At 40.5% G+C, this 20,555-nt stretch overlaps 1 protein-coding gene across 1 annotated transcript in view; it reads right to left on the bottom strand.

Annotated features, from left to right (window-relative positions):
* The window catches only part of HSD17B12 (hydroxysteroid 17-beta dehydrogenase 12), a 107,868-nt gene that overhangs the window by 43,579 nt on the left and 43,734 nt on the right, over positions 1 to 20,555 (bottom strand). Inside the window, exon 4 of the mRNA XM_024748556.1 lies at positions 15,359 to 15,466. Within this exon, the coding sequence (XP_024604324.1) occupies positions 15,359 to 15,466 (108 nt within the window). The remainder of the gene's footprint in view (positions 1 to 15,358; positions 15,467 to 20,555) is intronic.

Below are 20,555 nucleotides of genomic sequence, written 5' to 3' on the forward strand. Positions count from 1 at the left end.
CAATCTCAGAATTCCAACCACCATAGGACCATGAACATATAAACTACTTCCCATCAGTTTCTCAGTGGAGTTCCAAGATTGGGAGGAGCTCAACAGAAGAGGTGAGACAGATGGAGAACAGAGGTGAAGACAGACCAAGAACAACGACAGGTAAGTGGAAAGAAGGAGGTGGCGAGATCCTCGCAGGGAGGAACTAACTGTCAGTGCGCCGTGTTCAGCAGTGCTCTCCACGTTCGTCATCCAGAACTTTCTTAAACACCAATACTGATACGTACAGTACTTCAGACTCAGAAAATACACAGAGTATTTCTGAATGTTATATATATAAATATTCTAAATTACATCATACTACTGTTTAAAAATCACTTCCACATCTCACACTTTTTAAAAATGACAAGAACATACACAAGATTTGTTTCTTCTAAATTCATTTGCTGCTGCTTCTGACCTCACTGGACTTAGAATCCTTTATCAAAACCAGCTGCTATAGAGATAATGATGTCATTAGGAAATGAGATTTTTGGCAACTGGGTTGGGCATGCGGGAGGAGCAAATGACAATAGATTAGTAGAGAATAAAAGTCCGTCTGAACAAACACAATAGTAACAGATACGGGTAACCACACAGAGACCACCTTCAACCGGCTATCTTTCCCAGATTAATCAGACATAAGAAATCAAGGTGGTTTAAAAATACACTGCCTACAAACACATGAAAGGAGGCTCAACATCACTAATCATTAGAGAAAGGCAAATCAAAACTGCAATGAGGTATCACCTCACACCAGTGAGAATGGCCATCATCAAAATATCTACAAACAACAAATGCTGGAGAGGGTGTGGAGAAAACGGAACCTTCTTGCACTGTTGGTGGGAATATAAATTGATACAGCCACTATGGAGAACAGTATGGAGGTTCCTTAAAAAACTAAAAATAGGGGCTTCCCTGGTGGCGCAGTGGTTGAGAGTCCACCTGCCGATGCAGGGGACGCAGATTCGTGCCCCGGTCTGGGAAGATCCCACATGCCGCGGAGCAGCTGGGCCCGTGAGCCATGGCCGCTGAGCCTGCGTGTCCGGAGCCTGTGCTCCACAACGGGAGAGGCCACGACAGTGAGAGGCCCGCGTACCGTAAAATAAAATAAAATAAATAAATAAATAAATAAATAAATAAAAATAGAACTACCATACGACCCAGCAATCCTACTACTGGGCATATACCCTGAGAAAACCATAATTCAAAAAGAGTTATGTACCACAATGTTCACTGTGGCTCTACTTACAATAGCCAGGGCATGGAAGCAACCTATCAACAGATGGATGGATAAAGAAGATGTGGCACATATATACAATGGAATATTACTCAGCCATAAAAAGAAATGAAATTGAGTTATTTGCAGTGAGGTGGATGGACCCAGAGACTATCATACAGAGTGAAGTAAGGCAGAAAGAGAAAAAATAAAAAAAAAAACACTGCCTAATGGTTGGGCTTCCTAATATATATGAAATAATGCAAAGTCTTCTGTATCTCCTTATCATATCAAACTAGAAAATATTATAGTAAGTTTACATTTTGATACACTAATGCAGTTCAAGCGCCCATATAAAGCCTAGAGAAATGGAAAACCTATTAGAGTTCACTAATCAAAATGAATTTTTAAAAATGCTACCTCACTATATTTCAAAATATACTGAATTTTAAAAATGTAGGGGCTTCCCTGGTGGCACAGTGGTTAAGAATCGCCTGCCAATGCAGGGGACACGGGTTTGAGCCCTAGTCGGGGAAGATCCCACATGCCGCGGAGCAAATAAGTCCGTGCACCACAACTACTAAGCCTGGACTCTAGAGCCCGCAAGCCACAACTACTGAGTCCACACGACACAACTACTGCAGCCCGCGCGCCTAGAGCCTGTGCTCCACAGCAAGAAAAGCCACCGCAATGAGAAGCATGCACAATGCAACGAAGAGTAGCCCCCGCTCATCACAACTAGAGAAAGCCCGCGCACAGCAACGAAGACCCAATGCAGCCAAAAAAAAAAAAAAAAATGTAGACCAAAGTAACAGCACAAGTAGGGAGAAATACCTCCTGTCTTAAGCTTTTGAACTAGGAGGGGATGGATCTTGGAGTCCAATAGACCCAGGTTTCAGTCCTGGCTCTACTACTACCAGATCTTAACAAGATGCAGGTGATTTCACCCCAACAAGCCTCAGCTTCCTCATGGCCTTTATATATAAAATAGGGATAAGAATTAAATGAGATAATATGCAGAAAATCTCTAACCCAATGCCTGGAACATACTAGTATGTTAATAAATGGAGGAGAAAGAGTTGTTATTGTTGTGTGGTCATTTATTCAACAAGTATTCACTGAACTCCTATTTTGCACCCAACGCTACCATAGGGGCTGCAGCAAGACAACCAAGGTCTCTCTGTTTTTACTGTTCGCGACCAGCACTGAAGTGGAGAGATCCTTCTAAAAGAGAGCTCTAGGCAACAGTTAACCAGAATAACTTTATACTGATTGAATTTATCCTAATTGTTCCTTTACCCTGTTTACTTCATTCGAGAGTATCTAATCTTACAGTCTGCAGAGTTTGGAAAGTGATGCAAAGAAAATTTCTTCTTTGCCTTATTTAACATATTGCTGTAGCTAGCACATGTTCATACTCTGACAGATGATATTTGGAACACCAAGTAAAACATTTTGCAAACTTTACAGTTTTCCTACACTTGCGAGTAGCAATTTCTAAATAAAAGAGAGTTTACAAGGCTTTAAATCTGCAGCGCTTTTACTCAGAAATTGAAAAATTAAGATCCAGTCAGAAGCAACACAACAGAACATTTCACCTCAGCTGTTTAATTATAAATTGCTACGTGACGCTCATTACAAAACCACAGAAGATTTGCCATACATAAAGTTGGAAGACAGGATGAGGAAAGAAGGATGGCAGAAGGTTGGTAGTTAAATCTCAGCGAACGGGAGGAATACGTATCAATTTCATGAATTACGGTTCTACTTACATTTCTGAATCACAGCTAATTACCCAGTTTTAAGTTAAAGGTTTTGCTTTAATTAATACCGTTAGTGGTTTCCGAATAAAAGGAAATACATATGAATTCAAAGTCTTATTCTCACTTTGGAACTCCAATCTCATTCAATACATCTAATGGAACTATAAGACACTATACTTAGTCTAATAATGTTCCTGATCAATCTCCTAAAAGTTCCATGTACCTATTCTGCTTGCCATGATTGGCTACGTCAGGCTTGTGCTTCATTCAACACAAAGGAGGGCATTTATACCAGATGCCACCATCTACTTGAAACTCCACTTGGCTTTCTCACAGCTCTCTCAAGTTTAACATAACCCAAAACGAAATCATCATTCTTCTCTACAGAACTGTCCTGGCTCACAGTCTCCTGTCTTAGAGAAATAGCAGCCAGTTGCTCAAGCTGACCTGGAGGTTGCTAATTAGCAATTGTATAACCCTGGACAATGCATTGAATCACTGTAAGCCTGTTTTCTGTCTGTAAAATGGGTACAGAAATATTAATATCTACCTTATAGGATTGCTGGGGATTAAATGAGATTCATTAGCATGATGTGTGGCATATAAAAAATACTTAATGAAGCTTGGCAATAATAATTAAAAACAACAAACTACCATTATCCTTCTGTCAGACAAGACTTCTGATGAGGACCTCATCAGAAATTAGTCCTATTTCTATTTCCTAAACATGTCTCTAGTCAATTCACTTCTACCCATTCCCATTGCCATCATCCTAATATAAGCCATCCTCATCTTATATTTCATTGCTGAAATAACCTTACTGGTCTCCTTGTGTCAATTCGTGCCCCTTCCACTTGGGAGTCAGAATGATCTCTCTAAAATTCTAGGATATCAATTTACTGCTTAAAACTCTACAATGTCTACATTGTCCTTCCAGTAAAGTCCAAACATATCAACCTGGTTTTCTAAAGCCTTCTGGGATATGGTGCTGCTTAATCTCCAGACTCTAGCACTATCCCCTTTGCATTCATGCTCTAGATTTACGTATCTTCTGTCAGTTCCTCCAACTTGCCAAGCACATTCACCTCAGAGTACATACTGTTTTGTACATACTGTTTCTTCTACTGGGAAACATCTCTTCTCCCAGGGTCAATCAGCATTCAGGTCTCAACTTAAACATTACTTTCTCAGAGAAATCATCTCCAATCCTCTTAGCTTCCTTCGTAACATACCCTGTCATTAAATGCAACACATTCCTAACTACTTGTTCACTGGCTATCTTCTATGAAACCAAAAACAATATCAGTTTTGCTTACTGCTATATCTCTGGAATTATACTTCTTTTTTTTTTAAATTAGTTTATTTATTTATGGCTGTTTTGGGTCTTCGTTTCTGTGCGAGGGCTTTCTCTAGTTGTGGCAAGCGGGGGGCCACTCTTCATCATGGTGCGCGGGCCTCTCACTATCGCAGCCTCTCTTGTTGCGGAGCACAGGCTCCAGACGTGCAAGCTCAGTAATTGTGGCTCACGGGCCTAGTTGCTCCGCGGCATGTGGGATCTTCCCAGACCAGGGCTTGAACCCGTGTCCCCTGCATTGGCAGGCAGATTCTGAACCACTGCGCCACCAGGGAAGCCCTGGAATTATACTTCTTGAATGGGTTAGTGTATGACTGACTGATGAATCAATCAACAAATAGGAAAGAAGGAGGACCTTCAGGATGGCAGAGGAGTAAGGCATGGAGATCACCTTCCACCCCACAGATACATCAAAAATACATCTACAGGGCTTCCCTGGTGGCGCAGTGGTTGAGAGTCCGCCTGCCAATGCAGCGGACCCGGGTTCGTGCCCCAGTCCGGGAAGATCCCACATGCTGCGGAGCAGCTGGACCCATGAGCCATGGCCACTGAGCCTGCGCGTCTGGAGCCTGTGCTCCGCAATGGGAGAGGCCACAGCAGTGAGAGGCCTGCGTACCGCAAAAAAGAAAAAAAAATACATCTACATGTGGAACAGCTCTCACAGAACACCTACTGAACGCTGGCAGAAGACCTCAGACTTCCCAAAAGGCAAGAAACTCCCCACATACCAGGCTGTGTGGCTGACAGGGTCTTGATGCTCCGGTTGGGTGTCAGGCCTGAGCCTTGGAGGTGGGAGAGCCGAATTCAGGACACTGGACCACCAGAGACCTCTCCGCCCCATGTAATATCAATCGGTGAGAGCTCTCCCAGAGATCTCCGTCTCAACGCTAAGACCTAGCTCCACTCAACAACCAGCAAGCTCCACTGCTGGATACCCCATGTCAAACAACTAGCAAGACAGGAACACAACCCCACCCATTAGCAGAAAGGCTGCCTAAAACCATAATAAGGTTACAGGCACCCCAAAACACACCACCAGACATGGTCCTGCCCACCAGAAAGACAAGATCCAGCCTCATCCACCAGAACACAGGCACCAGTCCCCTCCACCAGGAAGCCTACACAACCCACTGAACCAACCTTACCCACTGGGGGCAGGCACTGAAAACAACGGGAACTACGAACCTGTAGCCTGCAAAAAGGAGACTCCAAACACAGTAAGTTAAGCAAAATGAGAAGACAGAGAAATACGGAGCAGATGAAGCAGCAAGGAAAAAACCCACCAGGCCAAACAAATGAAGATGAAGTAGGCAGTCTACCTGAAAAACAATTCAGAGTAATGATAGTAAAGATGATCCAAAATATTGGAAATAGAATGGAGAAAATACAAGAAACGTTTAGCTAGGACCTAGAAGAACTAAAGAGCAAACAAACAATGATGAACACAAAATAAATGAAATTAAAAATTCTCTAGAAGGAATCAATAGCAGAATAACTGAGGCAGAAGAATGGATAAGTGACCTGGAAGATAAAATAGTGGAAATAACTACCACAGAGCAGAATAAAGAAAAAAGAATGAAAAGAATTGAGGACAGTCTCAGAGACTTCTGGGACAACATTAAACACACCAACGTTTGAACTATAAGGGTCCCAGAAGAAGAAGAGAAAAAGAAAGGGACTGAAAAATATTTGAAGAGATTATAGTCAAAAACTTCCCTAATATGGGAAAGGAAACAGTCAATCAAGTCCAGGAAGCACAGAGAGCCTCACACAGGATAAATCCAAGAAAAAACACGCCAAGACACATATTAATCAAACTATCAAAAATTAAATACAAAGAAAAAATATTAAAAGCAGCAAGGGAAAACAACAAAAAACGTACAAGGGAATCCCCAAAACGTTAACAGCTGATCTTGCAGCAGAAACTCTGCAAGCCAGAAGGGAGTGGAAGGACGTATTTAAAGTGATGAAAGGGAAAAATGTACAACCAAGATTACTCTACACAGCAAGGATCTCATTCAGATTTGATGGAGAAAGTAAAACCTCTACAGAGAAGCGAAAGCTAAGAGAATTCAACACCACCAAACCAGCTTTACAACAAATGCTAAAGGAACTTCTCTAGGCAGGAAACACAAGAAAAGGAAAATACCCACACAAAAAAAACCCCAAAACAATTAAGAAAATGGTAATAGGAACATACATATCAATAATTACCATAAATGTAAATGGATTAAATGCTCCAACCAAAAGACACAGAGTGGCTTAATGGATACAAAAACAAGACCTGTATACATGCTGTCTATAAGAGACCCACTTCAGACCTAGGGACACGTACAGACTGAAAGTGAGGGGGTGGAAAAAGATATTCCATGCAAATGGAAATCAAAAGAAAGCTGGAGTAGCAATTCTCATATCAGACAAAACAGACTTTAAAATAAAGTCTACTACAAGAGACAAAGAAGGACACTACATAGTGATCAAGGGCTCAATCTGAGAAGAAGATATAACAATTGTAAACATTTATGCACCCAACATAGGAGCACCTCACTACATAAGGCAAATGCTAACAGCCATAAAAGGGGAAATCGACAGTAACACAATAATAGTAGGGGACTTTAACACCCCACTTTCACCAATGGACAGATCATCCAAAATGAAAATAAATAAGGAAACACAAGCTTTAAATGACACAAACAAGATGGACTTAATTGATACTTATAGGACATTCCATCCACAAACAACAGAATATACTTTCTTCTCAAGTGCTCATGGAACATTCTCCAGGATAGATCATATCTTTGGTCACAAATCAAGCCTTGGTAAACTTAAGAAAATTGAAATCGTATCAAGTATTTTTTCCAACCACAGCGATATGAGACTAGATATCAATTACAGCAAAAAAACTGTAAAAAATACAAACACATGGAGGTTAAACAATATGCTACTAAATAACCAAGAGATCACTGAAGAAATCAAAGAGGAAATCAAAAGATACCTAGAAACGAAAATGAAAACATGACAACCCAAAACCTATGGGATGCAGCAAAAGAAGTTCTAACTGGCAAGTCTGTAGCAATACAATCCTACCTCTAGAAACAAGAAAAATCTCAAATAAACAATCTAACCTTACACCTAAAGCAATTAGAGAAAGAAGAACAACAAAAACCCAAAGTTAGCAGAAGGAAAGAAATCATAAAGATCAGAGCCGAAATAAATGAAAAAGAAATGAAGGAAACAATGGCAAAGATCCATAACTAAAAGCTGGTTCTTTGAGAAGATAAACAAAATTGATAAACCTTTAGCGAAACTCATCAAGAAAAAAAGGGAGAAGACTCAAATCAACAGAAATAGAAGTGAAAAAGGAGAAGTAACAACTGACACTGCAGAAATACAAAGGATCATGAGAGATTACTACAAGCAACTGTATGCCAATAAAATGGACAACCTGGAAGAAATGGACAGATTCTTAGAAAAGCACAACCTTCCGAGACTGAACCAGGAAGAAATATAAACAGACCAATCACAAGCACTGAAATTGAAAGTGTGATTAAAAATCTTCCAACAAAAAGCCCAGGACCAGATGGCTTCACAGGCGAATTCTATCAAACATTTAGAGAAGAGCTAATGCCTACCCTTCTCAAACTCTTCCAAAATATAAGGAAACACAAACACAGAGGGAGGAACACTCCCAAACTCATTCTACGAGGCCACCATTACCCTGATACCAAAACCAGACAAAGATGTCACAAAAAAGAAAACTACAGGCCAATATCACTGATGAACACAGACACAAAAAACCTCAACAAAATATTAGCAAACAGAATCTAACAACACATTAAAAGGATCACAAACCCCACTTGATCATGGTGTATCCCAGGAATGCAAGGATTCTTCAGTATATGCAAATCAATCAATGTGATACACCATATTAAGAAACTGAAGGGTAAAAACCATATGATAATCTCAATAGATGCAGAAAAAGCTTTCGACAAAATTCAACACCCATTTATGATAAAAACCCTCCAGAAAGCAGGCATAGAGGAAACTTACCTCAACATAATAAAGGCCGTATATGACAAACCCACAGCCAACATCGTCCTCAGTGGTGAACAACTGAAACCATTTTCCTAAGATCAGGAAAAAGACAAGGTTGCCCACTCTCACTGCTATTATTCAACACAGTTTTGGAAGTTTTAGCCATAGCAATCAGAGAAGAAAAAGAAATAAGGGAAGAGGCCATACATTTTGTTTTCTTTCTACTCTACCAGAACTGTCTCCTTAATCAAGGGGGAAGTTTTGGGAAGTATCCTCACCCCTAGAAGGCATGAAAATCATATCGTGGAATAACAGAGAAACTTCACCCTCTCTGCAAACTATCATCCTACCGTGTTCCTGTAATCCTTTCCTACATACATTAGAATAATAGCCTCTGTCCTTTCTTGAACCTGAGTCATTTTATACCTGGACTACAGGAAAAAAAAAAGGAAGGAGGGTATTTCCAAACACTTATCATTGGTGCTCTCTCAACTAACTTTATTTTGCCCTACTATTTTTCGTCCCCTCTCAGCACCCAACTAATCGCCAACCTACCACTACAGTTTCCTCTTTAAGCCTCTCCATTTCAAAATGATTTCTCCATGTCTTTCGTTAACTAAAATAGTCATTTCCTCAGGGTGACTGATCCAGCAAGGAGAGAGTAAACTGAATGTACTAATCCCAATAAGATGTAAATGAAGATGTCATTGCCCTTTCAGAGATATTTACATTTCAAAAGAAGGCAATTTAAAACTAATTTCTAATTAGTAAAGTTCCTGAAATGGGCAAGAAGATAATCTGTAGCGTTATATATTTTTAAACCCTCTGAAGAAGCAAGACTCTTCTACTTGTAACTTCCTTCATCAATTGGGACTGGAAAGCCACATAACTTTCTGGTGCGCTCAAGATTTCTTCCTTCCCAGGGTTCCTAGAAAAGTTTTCCTCAACCCAGTTGCTGTAGGCTTGCGGCTCCCTCTCCTAGGCATCTACTTCCTCTTTCTTTGACACTGAACTATAAGGAAGCCATCTCTGGATCCCAACCAAATTAATTACCTGGGAGTTCGCCATTTTGAAGATCACTGGTCCTTTTCCCCAAGTAGCTAAAAATACTCTTGGGTCTTTTGTTTAAAAGCTTTGAAAATTAAGTATAAACAGTTATAGAGTTGACAAGGGCTTGAACCTGAGTATAATTAATCTCTGCTCAAACTATCTTTTACGATACTTATTCCCAACACTCAACTATTCTCCATCTCAGAACATTCAGGGAAATACTAGGTTGTAGGGGAGAAAAACAGAACACAAATGCTTCCCAAGTATTTCCCATAATCCATAAGGTTGCTTAGGCAAGGATAATCAAGAGGTATTTTTGCATTCAGCTGAGAAGGGAAGGATACCAATTTAAAAATAACCCACCAAATACATTAATAGAACAATTATTCATTTATGAAGGGCATAGGAAGAAAAGAGAATAAAAAGGTCTATTCCAGATTTTGCAATCAATGACTCTTTGCAATCAACTGACTTTTATTATCTATACATATGGTTGTTATTTAAATGATGCTTCCTAATAAAATTATGGGCACTGTGTAGAGACAGGAAAAAGTTGATGGGTAATAAATAGGCCTAAGACACTAAGCCATCACAGGTTGTCACCCTGTACCAACTGATTCTCTTGACTCTACAAGTTACATAAATAATGATAGTATGGGCTTCCCTGGTGGCACAGTGGTTAAGAATCCGCCTGCCAATGCAGGTGACTCAGGTTCAAGCCCTTGTCCAGAAAGATGCCACATGCCGCGGAGCAACTATGCCCATGCGCCACAACTACTAAGTCTGTGCTCTAGAGCCCGCGAGCCACAACTACTGAAGCCCACGTGCCTAGAGCCTGTGCTCTGCAACAAGAGAAGCCACCCAATGAGAAGCCCGCGCGCTGCAACGAAGAGTAGCCCCCGCTCACCGCAACTAGAGAAAAGGCCACGCACAGCAACAAAGACCCAAGGCAGCCAAAAATAAAAAAAAAAAAATGATAGTATGGGTGGAGAGGACCTTCACAGCATTTGGCATAGGGAAATTCTTGGTCTAGTATGAATTAAAAGCTTGAATAAAGCTATGGTTGATTTTTTTTTTTAATGAATCACAGAACAAGTAACTATCTTTTTCCAGGAGGACCTTTCTATTTTTACCTCTAGAATAAAGAATGCCACTTTTTAAAAGTTAAAAAAATCATAGTGAAATTTGAAAAAAGTATTCTCTGTGGCATATTTCTAAATGCAAGGCTACTCCCCTGGCCTTGGTAACTTACGCCTCCTGCGATGTATTGTATGAAGCCCTCCAAACCAATCTGGAACACACACGAGAGTCTCTCTTGAGGAATCAAGTGAGCATTATAGCAGTCATATTTTGTTAACTAATTGTTTGCTTATTGAAAGCAGCACTGATGTCATTTTCTCTAAATAGCTCAAGTATTTTAAGTTTTCTCAAATCTGTGTTTCTTGGCCTTTGCCTGAGAGAAGACGGCAGATGCTTACTTATTTTACACACCAGAGTTAAGAATTCATTGTCTCAACCTTACGCGTTTATAGTCTTATCAAGTGATGGTGACCTTTCAGCACAAATTCACACAATTCATGGCCATTTTCTTTCTGCTTATCTTATTGAAAACAATGTTTCCTTCAGAACCAATAGCTTTGGCATTTTCCTTTGTAATTCTGAAAATATTAATTTTCTTTATTAAGCACTGACTATACTTTAGTGGTTAGTGCTATTCAAACAAATGGAATGTACCTTGGTGATTTTTATTTCTTTTTATCATTACTGGTTTCATTAATACTCGGTAGACAAAATTCTTTCCTGTGACTTAATATGGATTGCTAAATCTTACTAGAAATCAATGTACATGTTTGTTTTTTTAGGGAATGTTATAAAGGTGAGACTGACATTAAGCAGAGTTCCGAGGAAGAAGAATAAATAAGATTATTTATTAGATAGATGGGGAGGAAAAAGGGAAGAAAGAAAGTGAAGGGGCTATAGGCCCAGGTAATCATAGAAAAAAAAAAGAAAACATCGGGGCTTCCCTGGTGGTACAGTGGTTGAGAGTCTGCCTGCCAATGCAGGGGACATGGGTTCATGCCCCAGTCCGGGAGGATCCTACATGCTGCAGAGCGGCTAGGCCAGTGAGCCATGGCCGCTGAGCCTGCGTGTCCAGAGCCTGTGCTCTGCAACGGGAGAGGCCACAACAGTGAGAGGCCCGCGTACCGCAAAAAACAAAACAAAACAAAAAAAGAAAACATCAACACCAGACGCCTCCCACAAGTTCTAGAGGGTTATACCCATACTAGAGAAAGAAATGTAAGATTTGAGTTGAAATATGACCTAGCAATAAGATAAAATTTAGCTCATAAAGGTGTTTTAATAGTTTCCTCAAAAATCTTGACAAATTAAAATTACAATGCAATATAAGATATCTGCTAATAAATGTCAATATAATTATACAAAGCTTATGATTAAGGAGACAGTTCTGGTAGAGTAGAAAGAAAACAAAATGTATAGCCAATTAATAGTATAATGTATGTGAAAGTGCTGCTATAAACTTTAAAGGAGTATGTAAACATTAGCTATAATTATTTTTATTATTGATCTGTAACCAACCTAGAAATCAAAAATTAAGTTGTCTGTGTATGTGTGTGTGTCTCTCCATAAGTATTCAATCAGAACTATTTAATTACAATATAACTTCAAAGCAGGGTTTCTCAACCTCAGCACTGTTGAGATTTTAGACTGATCATTCTTTGCTGTGGGAGTCTGTCCTGTGCACTGAGGGATGTTTAGCAGCATCCCCGCCCTGTACCCACCAGGGGCCAGTAGAACTTCCTCCTCCTCCCCCCCTCAATTAGCGACAAACAGAAATGTCTCTGGACATTGCCAGACGCTGCAAAATTGCCCCTGGTTGAAAGCTATGTTAAAGCACAAGAAAAACCTAGAAGTTATATTTATGGCTCTCCCGCACAAACTGAGGATGACAGACAGCCAAGATGAACTAGAGCTAGATATCCATCACTAGGCACATGTGGCTACTGAACACTTAAAAGGTAGCTAGTCCGAACTGAGATATGTTATAAATGTAAAATACATCCTAGACTTGAGGATTTGGTATGAGAAAAAGAATAGAAAATGTTTCAAAAAACTTTATGTGGATTACATGTTAGTGATAATATTTTGGATATAGTGGGTTAAAATAAAATACATTATAAAAATTAGTTCATTTGTTCCTTTTTGCTTTTTAAAAATGTGGCTACTAGAAATGTTCAAATTAAATGTGTGGTTTGCATTATATTTCCAGTGGACAGTGCTGAACTTGTGCAAAAAATTATCCCTCCTTCACACTATACGTTCCAGGCAGCCTTTGATAACAGAGAGCTCTGTCCCCAGTTTTCTCTTTACCTTCTCTCCATTCTCCTTGGATTAGCTCGTTTCCTTTCTTCAGTGAGATTACTACACAGAGATGACTTACCTCCAAACTCTATCTCTAGTTAGGAGCTCTACCAAAACCTAGATCCATATGTCCACTATCGACTTAACAACCCCACTTGGACATCCTAGAGGAACCCCAAACTTAAATGATCCTCATTCCCAAAAAGGCTCCTCCTCCAGGATTCCCCATTTTATTAGATGGCACTATTGACACAGATGTTCAAGCCAGAAACCTGAAGGTCATCATGAGTTCTCTTACAATCTCTCACAAGTAGAGTCCTGCTTCCTCTACTCCCTCAGTATTTCTGGAATCGTCCTTTTTCCTAACACTGGCTAGGCCAAGTCACCATTATTTCTCCCCATATCAACTCCATCATCCCTTTTACCCTCTTATTACACCCTGCCCTCCCCATCTCAACACTTAGCCCACAAGTAACTATTTTTGATTAGGGCTGTCTTTCCCTTTAGAACATTATACTACATAAAGCCAGGCGCTTTCCTGTTCATTGTTGTATCTCCAGTTCATTGACTGATGAATGAATGAATGAATGAATGAATGAATAAAAAGGGGTGTAAACTGCCGACTCACAGGTTGCAATTTACTAAGGGGCTGGACTACAAAGCAGTGGTTCCATTAGCATATGTGGCCCAGGAAAATATCAACCCTTAGGTCTAAACATCAATGTACCCTCATCCTTAACAGATCTATCTATTGTGCATAAAATCACACTGCAGACTTTCTATGTACTGGGTCAGGAAAGAACAGCTGAAGAGTGCCTTTTATAACCCTCCAGCCCAGCAGCAAACCTGATGCCTGACATCTTCCATTTTCAATGGCATAGTCTCAGAGTAGCTATAGTTTCAGAGTTACCCAGTGAAAAGCAGCTGAAATTTATACAAAGCTAAGAACAACTGTGATTAACTGAACCACTCCTGAAACAAAGTTATTCTCCAAGAACACAAGTTCAAAATAAGTCTCCTCTCATTAGGGATCCTTGATCCCCCTCTTTGCCTAAGCCAGCCTTCACTCTCCAGTCCACGACTAGTTTGAAAGGGGTTTGGATGGACTATGGCGGTGTCTATCCTAACTAGGAAGTTACAGCTACTACTGACTTGGAATTTTTTAAAAGTTGAGAATTTTACAGATGTTAGCTGTGTTTTAGGTTAAGCTAAAGGAAGAAGAGCTTGTGAAAGACTCCGAGTAATGTATGTATTAGAGAAGAACAAAGCAAAAATTAGACCTGTGTGTTCATTCATCTTTTGCTACTGGCTCTCCTATAAGTATGGGAATAGCTGTGAGGGTAGGTGGGGTGTGGTGATGTATGATATGGACCAGGCAGGAGCTGAAAAGATAACACATCAAAGCCAGGGTTAACCCCAGGTCCAATGGCACTATGTAGGGCTAACTTTTTTTTAATTGCCTTTTCAAGAAATTATATGAGACCATTCTTTTATAGTATGAGGAAAAAAGGTGGGGTCGTGACTAAAGAAAGGTTAAGAAACATTTTTTAAAAGTATTTTCTCTTCGTTGTTCCTCCTTTTATAGTCCAATAAAGAAAACAATGGCAATTACCAGGTTCCCACCAATTTAGGCAGTGGGATAAAGAGATTTAGTGAAGAAGTGACATTTCTCTGGACTAGATGCCCTTTTTCTTTCTAGAAATGAGTCAGAGAATGCTGGGTGACTTTCTGAAGCCTGTTTTTTTTTTTCTTTTCCTCAAAATCTGGTGAATCTTTTCCATAACAAGGATCAATACTTCCACATCTCAGCAGAAGCATTGATTTTTGGCAATAAGGTAGCTGAGGTGTAACACAAGGAAGTAGGAGACTCAGAGAAAACAAACAGTGGCTAAATCCCACGCGCAGTACTCAGTCTCTACGGCAGCTTGGGCAAGTCACTCATCTCTCTGAGCCACGTCTTCTCAATTGGAGTGATACCTCTCCCCCCAAGGGAACAAAAATTGATTCCGGGGTATGGTGTGAGCTCTTATCCTTTTTATATATAAAGAAGAGATATACATACAGCACATAAACAAGATACACAGTGGATCTGTGGTATTAAAGTCTCATGGGAGGGTAGACTAGGGGAAAATAATGTCTAAAAAGGCTCCTTGTTGGGGAGGAGGTAATATTGAACAAAAGGCTGAGACCCCTCTAAGCCTTTATTTCCTCAGCTGTAAAAATGGGTCGGCATTACCCACCACAAAGGATTATTATGATATAGCTATATCTAAGTATATACAGAGAGAATGAGAGACTGGAAATAAAGCAGGCAGGGAAAACAACCTAAATTGTAGAATCATCATTAAAACACAACCCAAAACATAAAGATTCAAGTGTATATAGATCCATATCATCTAATGATCACTTGTATTAACAAGACAATTTTCTTCTCACTAGTCATTTCACCAACTGAACACCTAACATCCAAAAAGAAAGTCCTAGTCAATAAATGCAAGAAGAATCTGGAAACATGAAAAAGATACAAACCTAAAACACCAATTTCAAGACCTGCCAAGCTTGTTTTAATTTTATCATAAATATCTTCTGATGCAAAGTCAACAGCAACGGTCTTTGTTTCCACTTTGAATTTTTCTCCTAGGGAAAAAAACACAAATGGAGAGAGGAAAAATTAATATATGATTTAATTAATTAATTAAATTAAGATTTAAGCATTTGATGACATTACCCTTTCAAACACTTTTCCCCCCAAGTTTTATATGAAATTTAGACCAGGATAATTTTAAGCGATCATGAGAGCACCTAAGATATGATATGGAGTCAACACAGTAGTTCTGCAATAAAAATTCCAATGTTATCACAGAGCTGGCTGAATGTTCCTTAATCAGTTCTCCTATAAATCAATAATGATGACTTTTTAGACCCTTAGGTACAAATAAAAAAACATGATGCATATCATAATATTATATACTCTTTAAATATCACTGGTTTGTGATTTTATTTGCAAACTGATACTTCATAATTTCAGGAAAAAGTCTTAAGTGTGATCTATTAAAACAAAAAATCCACCTTATTAAAGTGGAAATAAAATGAATGATCTGGGTTTCCCTGGTGGCGCAGTGGTTGAGAGTCCGCCTGCCGATGCAGGGGACACGGGTTCGTGCCCCGGTCCAGGAAGATCCCACATGCCGCGGAGCGGCTGGGCCCGTGAGCCATGGCCACTGAGCCTGCGCATCCGGAGCCTGTGCTCCACAACGGGAGAGGCCCGCGTAACGCAAAAAAAAAAAAAAATATGATCATATTGGAATTTAGGAGCTTGGTTAATAATGAATAATCACTACATTTAAAAAGCCACACAAAATGCATAGTAATGGAGCTACAAAGTGATACCAGAAAGACCTGTGTTCTACTTTGCACAGGACTGTTAAGGTCCAAACAGAGCTAAGGGAAATAACAGATTCAGAAATGAGACCCTGGAGAAACAAAACTCATCTGAGGGAACATGTCATGTTGATTTCTGCCTTCACTAGTGAGCCGCTTTGAGAAGATGGCATGGACTGCGAGGTCACCCAGACTTGGGTACCAATTTGACTTCCACAGTTATTTGCTAAATGACTTTGAGCAAGTCACATACCCTCTATGGGCCTCAGCATCCTCTTGTGAAAATGAAGGTAATAATGCCCATTAGTGCTATCAAAGGTACCAAAGTATTACCTTTAGTATAACAATACTACCATGTACTGGCATACATGAGGCACTCCATAAAGTCTCCAAGAATGCTTATTCTTTGGAGCTTGATGAGAATTCAAAAGAATTAATTTAAAAATCCTGCTTCCAAAAATAAAATTTTCTTCCTTCATAGTCAATGCCAGTTTATCACAGAATATACAGCAGTAATCCACATAGGAGGTTTCTGTTCTTGATCTGAAAGGATTTATGCCTAAAACTAAAGAGCTGGTTCACAAGAGATTCTTTAGACTCAATGAAAAGTATCCATCCTAGATAGGAATCTATGAATAAACAAGAGAGGATATAACTGACCTGGAAAATACCTTATCTGGTGTTGAAGGTATACCTACTATTCGAATATAAATGAGTTATTACATGTTCATGTAATGGACAGCCAGATACAGGGCTGTCATTTCCCAGTAGCTGGTCTGACATGTCTTAGCATAAATGGTTCACAGAATTTACCACAAGTAAGTAAAGAACTCTGCCTTTATTAGAGCCACCAATTCACAAGAAAAAAGACCAAAATCAAAAGGCTGAAGGATACCTTTTATTGAATGTAAAACTTTATTCTGGAAGTAAAATAAGATAAAATTTATTTACTTATTTGAGGAAAGCAACAACTGTTTCCACACTAGCACTATATACTGACATTTAGGAAAATTTCTCTCTAGTAATAAAAGCTACCTCACAACCCCTGAATCAAATTTACTTTTAGATCTCACAGGATTTGGTGAATGTACTTATATGGCACAGTCTTACATAGATACGCTGCTTAAAAAAAAAAAATTCAGAGACCCTTTTGGAAAGAATGTTACTTAATAAGAACCCTCCAGTAAGCTCTTTCTTATGTCTTCACAGTAGGATAAGCAAAATGGTTTCTGACACAAGTTGTTCAAGATAAATAAAAATTTGAACTTATACCTGAATTACTCTGATCCATGTTCTAGTCCAGTTAACGTTGTTTACTTTCTCTTAACTTTTCTTCACTGCCTCTATTGTGGGCTTTTCTTTCTTTCTTTTTTTAACATAGGTCAGCTCCTGTCACCCTCCTTGCAATCCTCCAAAGCATTCCATCTCTTTTACAGTAAGAACCAAAGTCTTCAGCATCAGCCTGACACTGAACTAATCTCCACCCACTTACTCTCCAGTTGCTCCCCAGCCTTGGTCACAGGGGTCCTAGCAGTTCTTTAGACACAGGATGTTCCCCAAATACACTCAAGGCTTTTGAAATTACTGTGCCCTCTGTCTGGAATGCTTTTCCACATCCCCTGTCTCTGTTGGGTCTTTAAGTAAATGTTACCTTCTCAGAGAAGCTTTCACTGACCACCCTGTAAAAAACGCAGGGCTTCCCTGGTGGCACAGTGGTTGAGAATCCGCCTGCCAGTGCAGGGGACACGGGTTCGAACCCTGGGCCGGGAGGATCCCGCATGCCACAGAGCAGCTAAGCCCGTGCGCCACAACTACTGAGCCTGCGCTCTAGAGCCCATGAGCCACAACCACTGAAGCAAGCGCCTGGAGCCCGTGCTCCTCAACGGGAGAGGCCACTGCAGTGAGAGGCCTGCGCTCCGCAGCAAGGAGTGGCCCCCGCTCGCTGCAACTGGGGAGAGCCAGCGTGCAGCAACAAAGACCCAAATCAGCCAAAAATAACTAAAAAAAATAAAAATAAAAAATGCAGCCATTCCTCCCCAGCACTCTTTGTCCCCCTTCCCTGCTTTACTTCACTCCATCATGCTTACCCCTCTCTAATGTACTATATACTTTAATAACGCATGTGTTTGCTGTCATCTGCTCCCACCAGAATTAAGCTTGTGAGGGCAAGGTCTGGGATCTGCTTTGTTCAGTTGCTCAACGTCACAAAGGCTCCAGGGTCCTTCCACGCTTTTCTCCTATTCCCCTAGGCTGGCTCTTCTCTTGGTTTCAAGGGAGCCACTGCCATTCCAAGCATCCATGCAGGCAATGTTCAGAGGCAGAAATGGGGCATCCCTGTTACATGTCCCTTTTATAGTGAGGAAAACTTCCTCAGAAGAATCCAGCAGACTTCCCTCACATTTCTTTTCCCAAGATTATGGGATATGTCTTAAAAAACTCAAAAAAGAGCTAACATATGATCCTGCAATCCCACTCCTGGGCATATACCTGGAGAAAAACATGGTCTGAAAGGATACATGCACCCCAATGTTCATTGCTGCACTATTTACAACAGCCAAGAGAAAGAAGCAACCTAAGTGTCCATCAACAGAGGAATGGATAAAGAAGATGTGGTACACATATACAATGGAATACTACTCAGCCATTAAAAAAAGAATGAAATAATGACATTTGCAGCAACATGGATGGACCTAGAGACTGTCATACTGAGTGAAGTAAGTCAGACAGAAAAAGAGAAATATCCTATGATATCGCTTATATGCAGAATCTAAAAAGAAATGATACAAATGAACTTATTTACAGAACAGACTCACAGACTTAGAGAATGAACTTATGGTGACGGGGGGCGGGGAGGAGAGGATGGGGGGAAGGGAGAGTTAGGGAGTTTGGGATTGACATGTACACACTGCTATATTTAAAATGGACAACCAACAAGGACCTACTGTGTAGCACAGGAAACTCTGCTCAATATTATATAACAATCTAAATGGGAAAAGAATTTGAAAAAGAATAGATACATGTATTTGTATAACTGAATCAACTTTTGCTGTACACCTGAAACTATCACAACATCGTTAATCAACTATATGCCAATTAAAAAAATTTTTTTTAAAGATTATGGGATATGCATGCTCTTGACCAGGCCCATGTACTAGCTCTGAGGATTCCGTGAACCGTCCCTACCACTACCACCAAGTTGTGTGAATCAAAAATAGTAGCACATATATAAGAATAGGACAGGAAATGCCTCTCTCTGGCCAAGACGATTAGAAAAGAAGTATGAAGGATGTTCTAAAAAGCTGAGGTGGAGATAGCTGGCTTCCTTAGGAGCTAGGAAATAAATCTAGGCATCTTCCCCCTCCCCATAGTCTATCAGCTCTCATCTGACCCTGCCAACAGAAACCAGCACAGACAAACAAGAATCCTCAATTTTAAACATCAGTACTGGGGTTCCCTGGTGGCGCAGTGGTTGGGAGTCCGCCTGCCAATGCAGGGGACACGGGTTCGTGCCCCAGTCTGGGAAGATCCCACATGCCGCGGAGCGGCTGGGCCCGTGAGCCATGGCCGCTGAGCCTGTGCGTCCGGAGCCTGTGCTCCGCAATGGGAGAGGCCACAACAGTGAGAGGCCCGCGTACCACAAAAAGACAAACAAACAAAAAAACCATCAGTACAAGGATGTAATAAGCACCTGGAAGAGAAGTGGGGACCACATACACATAAAACAACCTTCATTTCCACCTTCGCCACCTCCCCTACCCAAGGTTCTTCATAAGACTACCAGTCCACAACTCAGCAACAGCCCACCACTGGGGAAGAGTAAGAACTTCATCAAAGCCTTTGGAGACATACCTCTGAGTACTCTGATCCTTGCCCACCACAGAGGCCCATGACATGACAGCCTCTGTCAAGTCTTTCCTCCAGCGTAGGAGCTGTGATAAGTTAAAATAAATACCCTACAAGTGTGTGGAATAAAGATATACAAACAAGTGAATCTGAAGGTTGCAATGGAAAGAGATGAGCCACTCAACTGCCCCTTCAAGGAAATTCTGGTTACCCCAGCTGCTGGGGTATCATCAGCAGACAGCTTTCAGGTGTCAGCCCCTTGGTGGGGGGTGGGGGGAGGCAGGGGGAGGGGGTTGCCTCAGCTTCAGAGAGTTGCCTGAACCAAGATCATGCCTTTCTCATGACATCCACATCCAATGAGTGACTGAGGTGAGAGTATAAAGCCACTGGACAGCCTTTTACTGCCCACATTCTGATTCCAGAAGTATAGTCTGTTTACTATCTTATTTTTCTGTTCTTTCGTAATGCCCTAGTTTTAATTATTCTAACTTTAAGTTTTAAT

The sequence above is a fragment of the Neophocaena asiaeorientalis genome, unplaced genomic scaffold, assembly GCF_003031525.2.
Source record: "Neophocaena asiaeorientalis asiaeorientalis breed wild unplaced genomic scaffold, Neophocaena_asiaeorientalis_V1.1 scaffold43, whole genome shotgun sequence".
Lineage (NCBI taxonomy): Eukaryota > Metazoa > Chordata > Mammalia > Artiodactyla > Phocoenidae > Neophocaena > Neophocaena asiaeorientalis.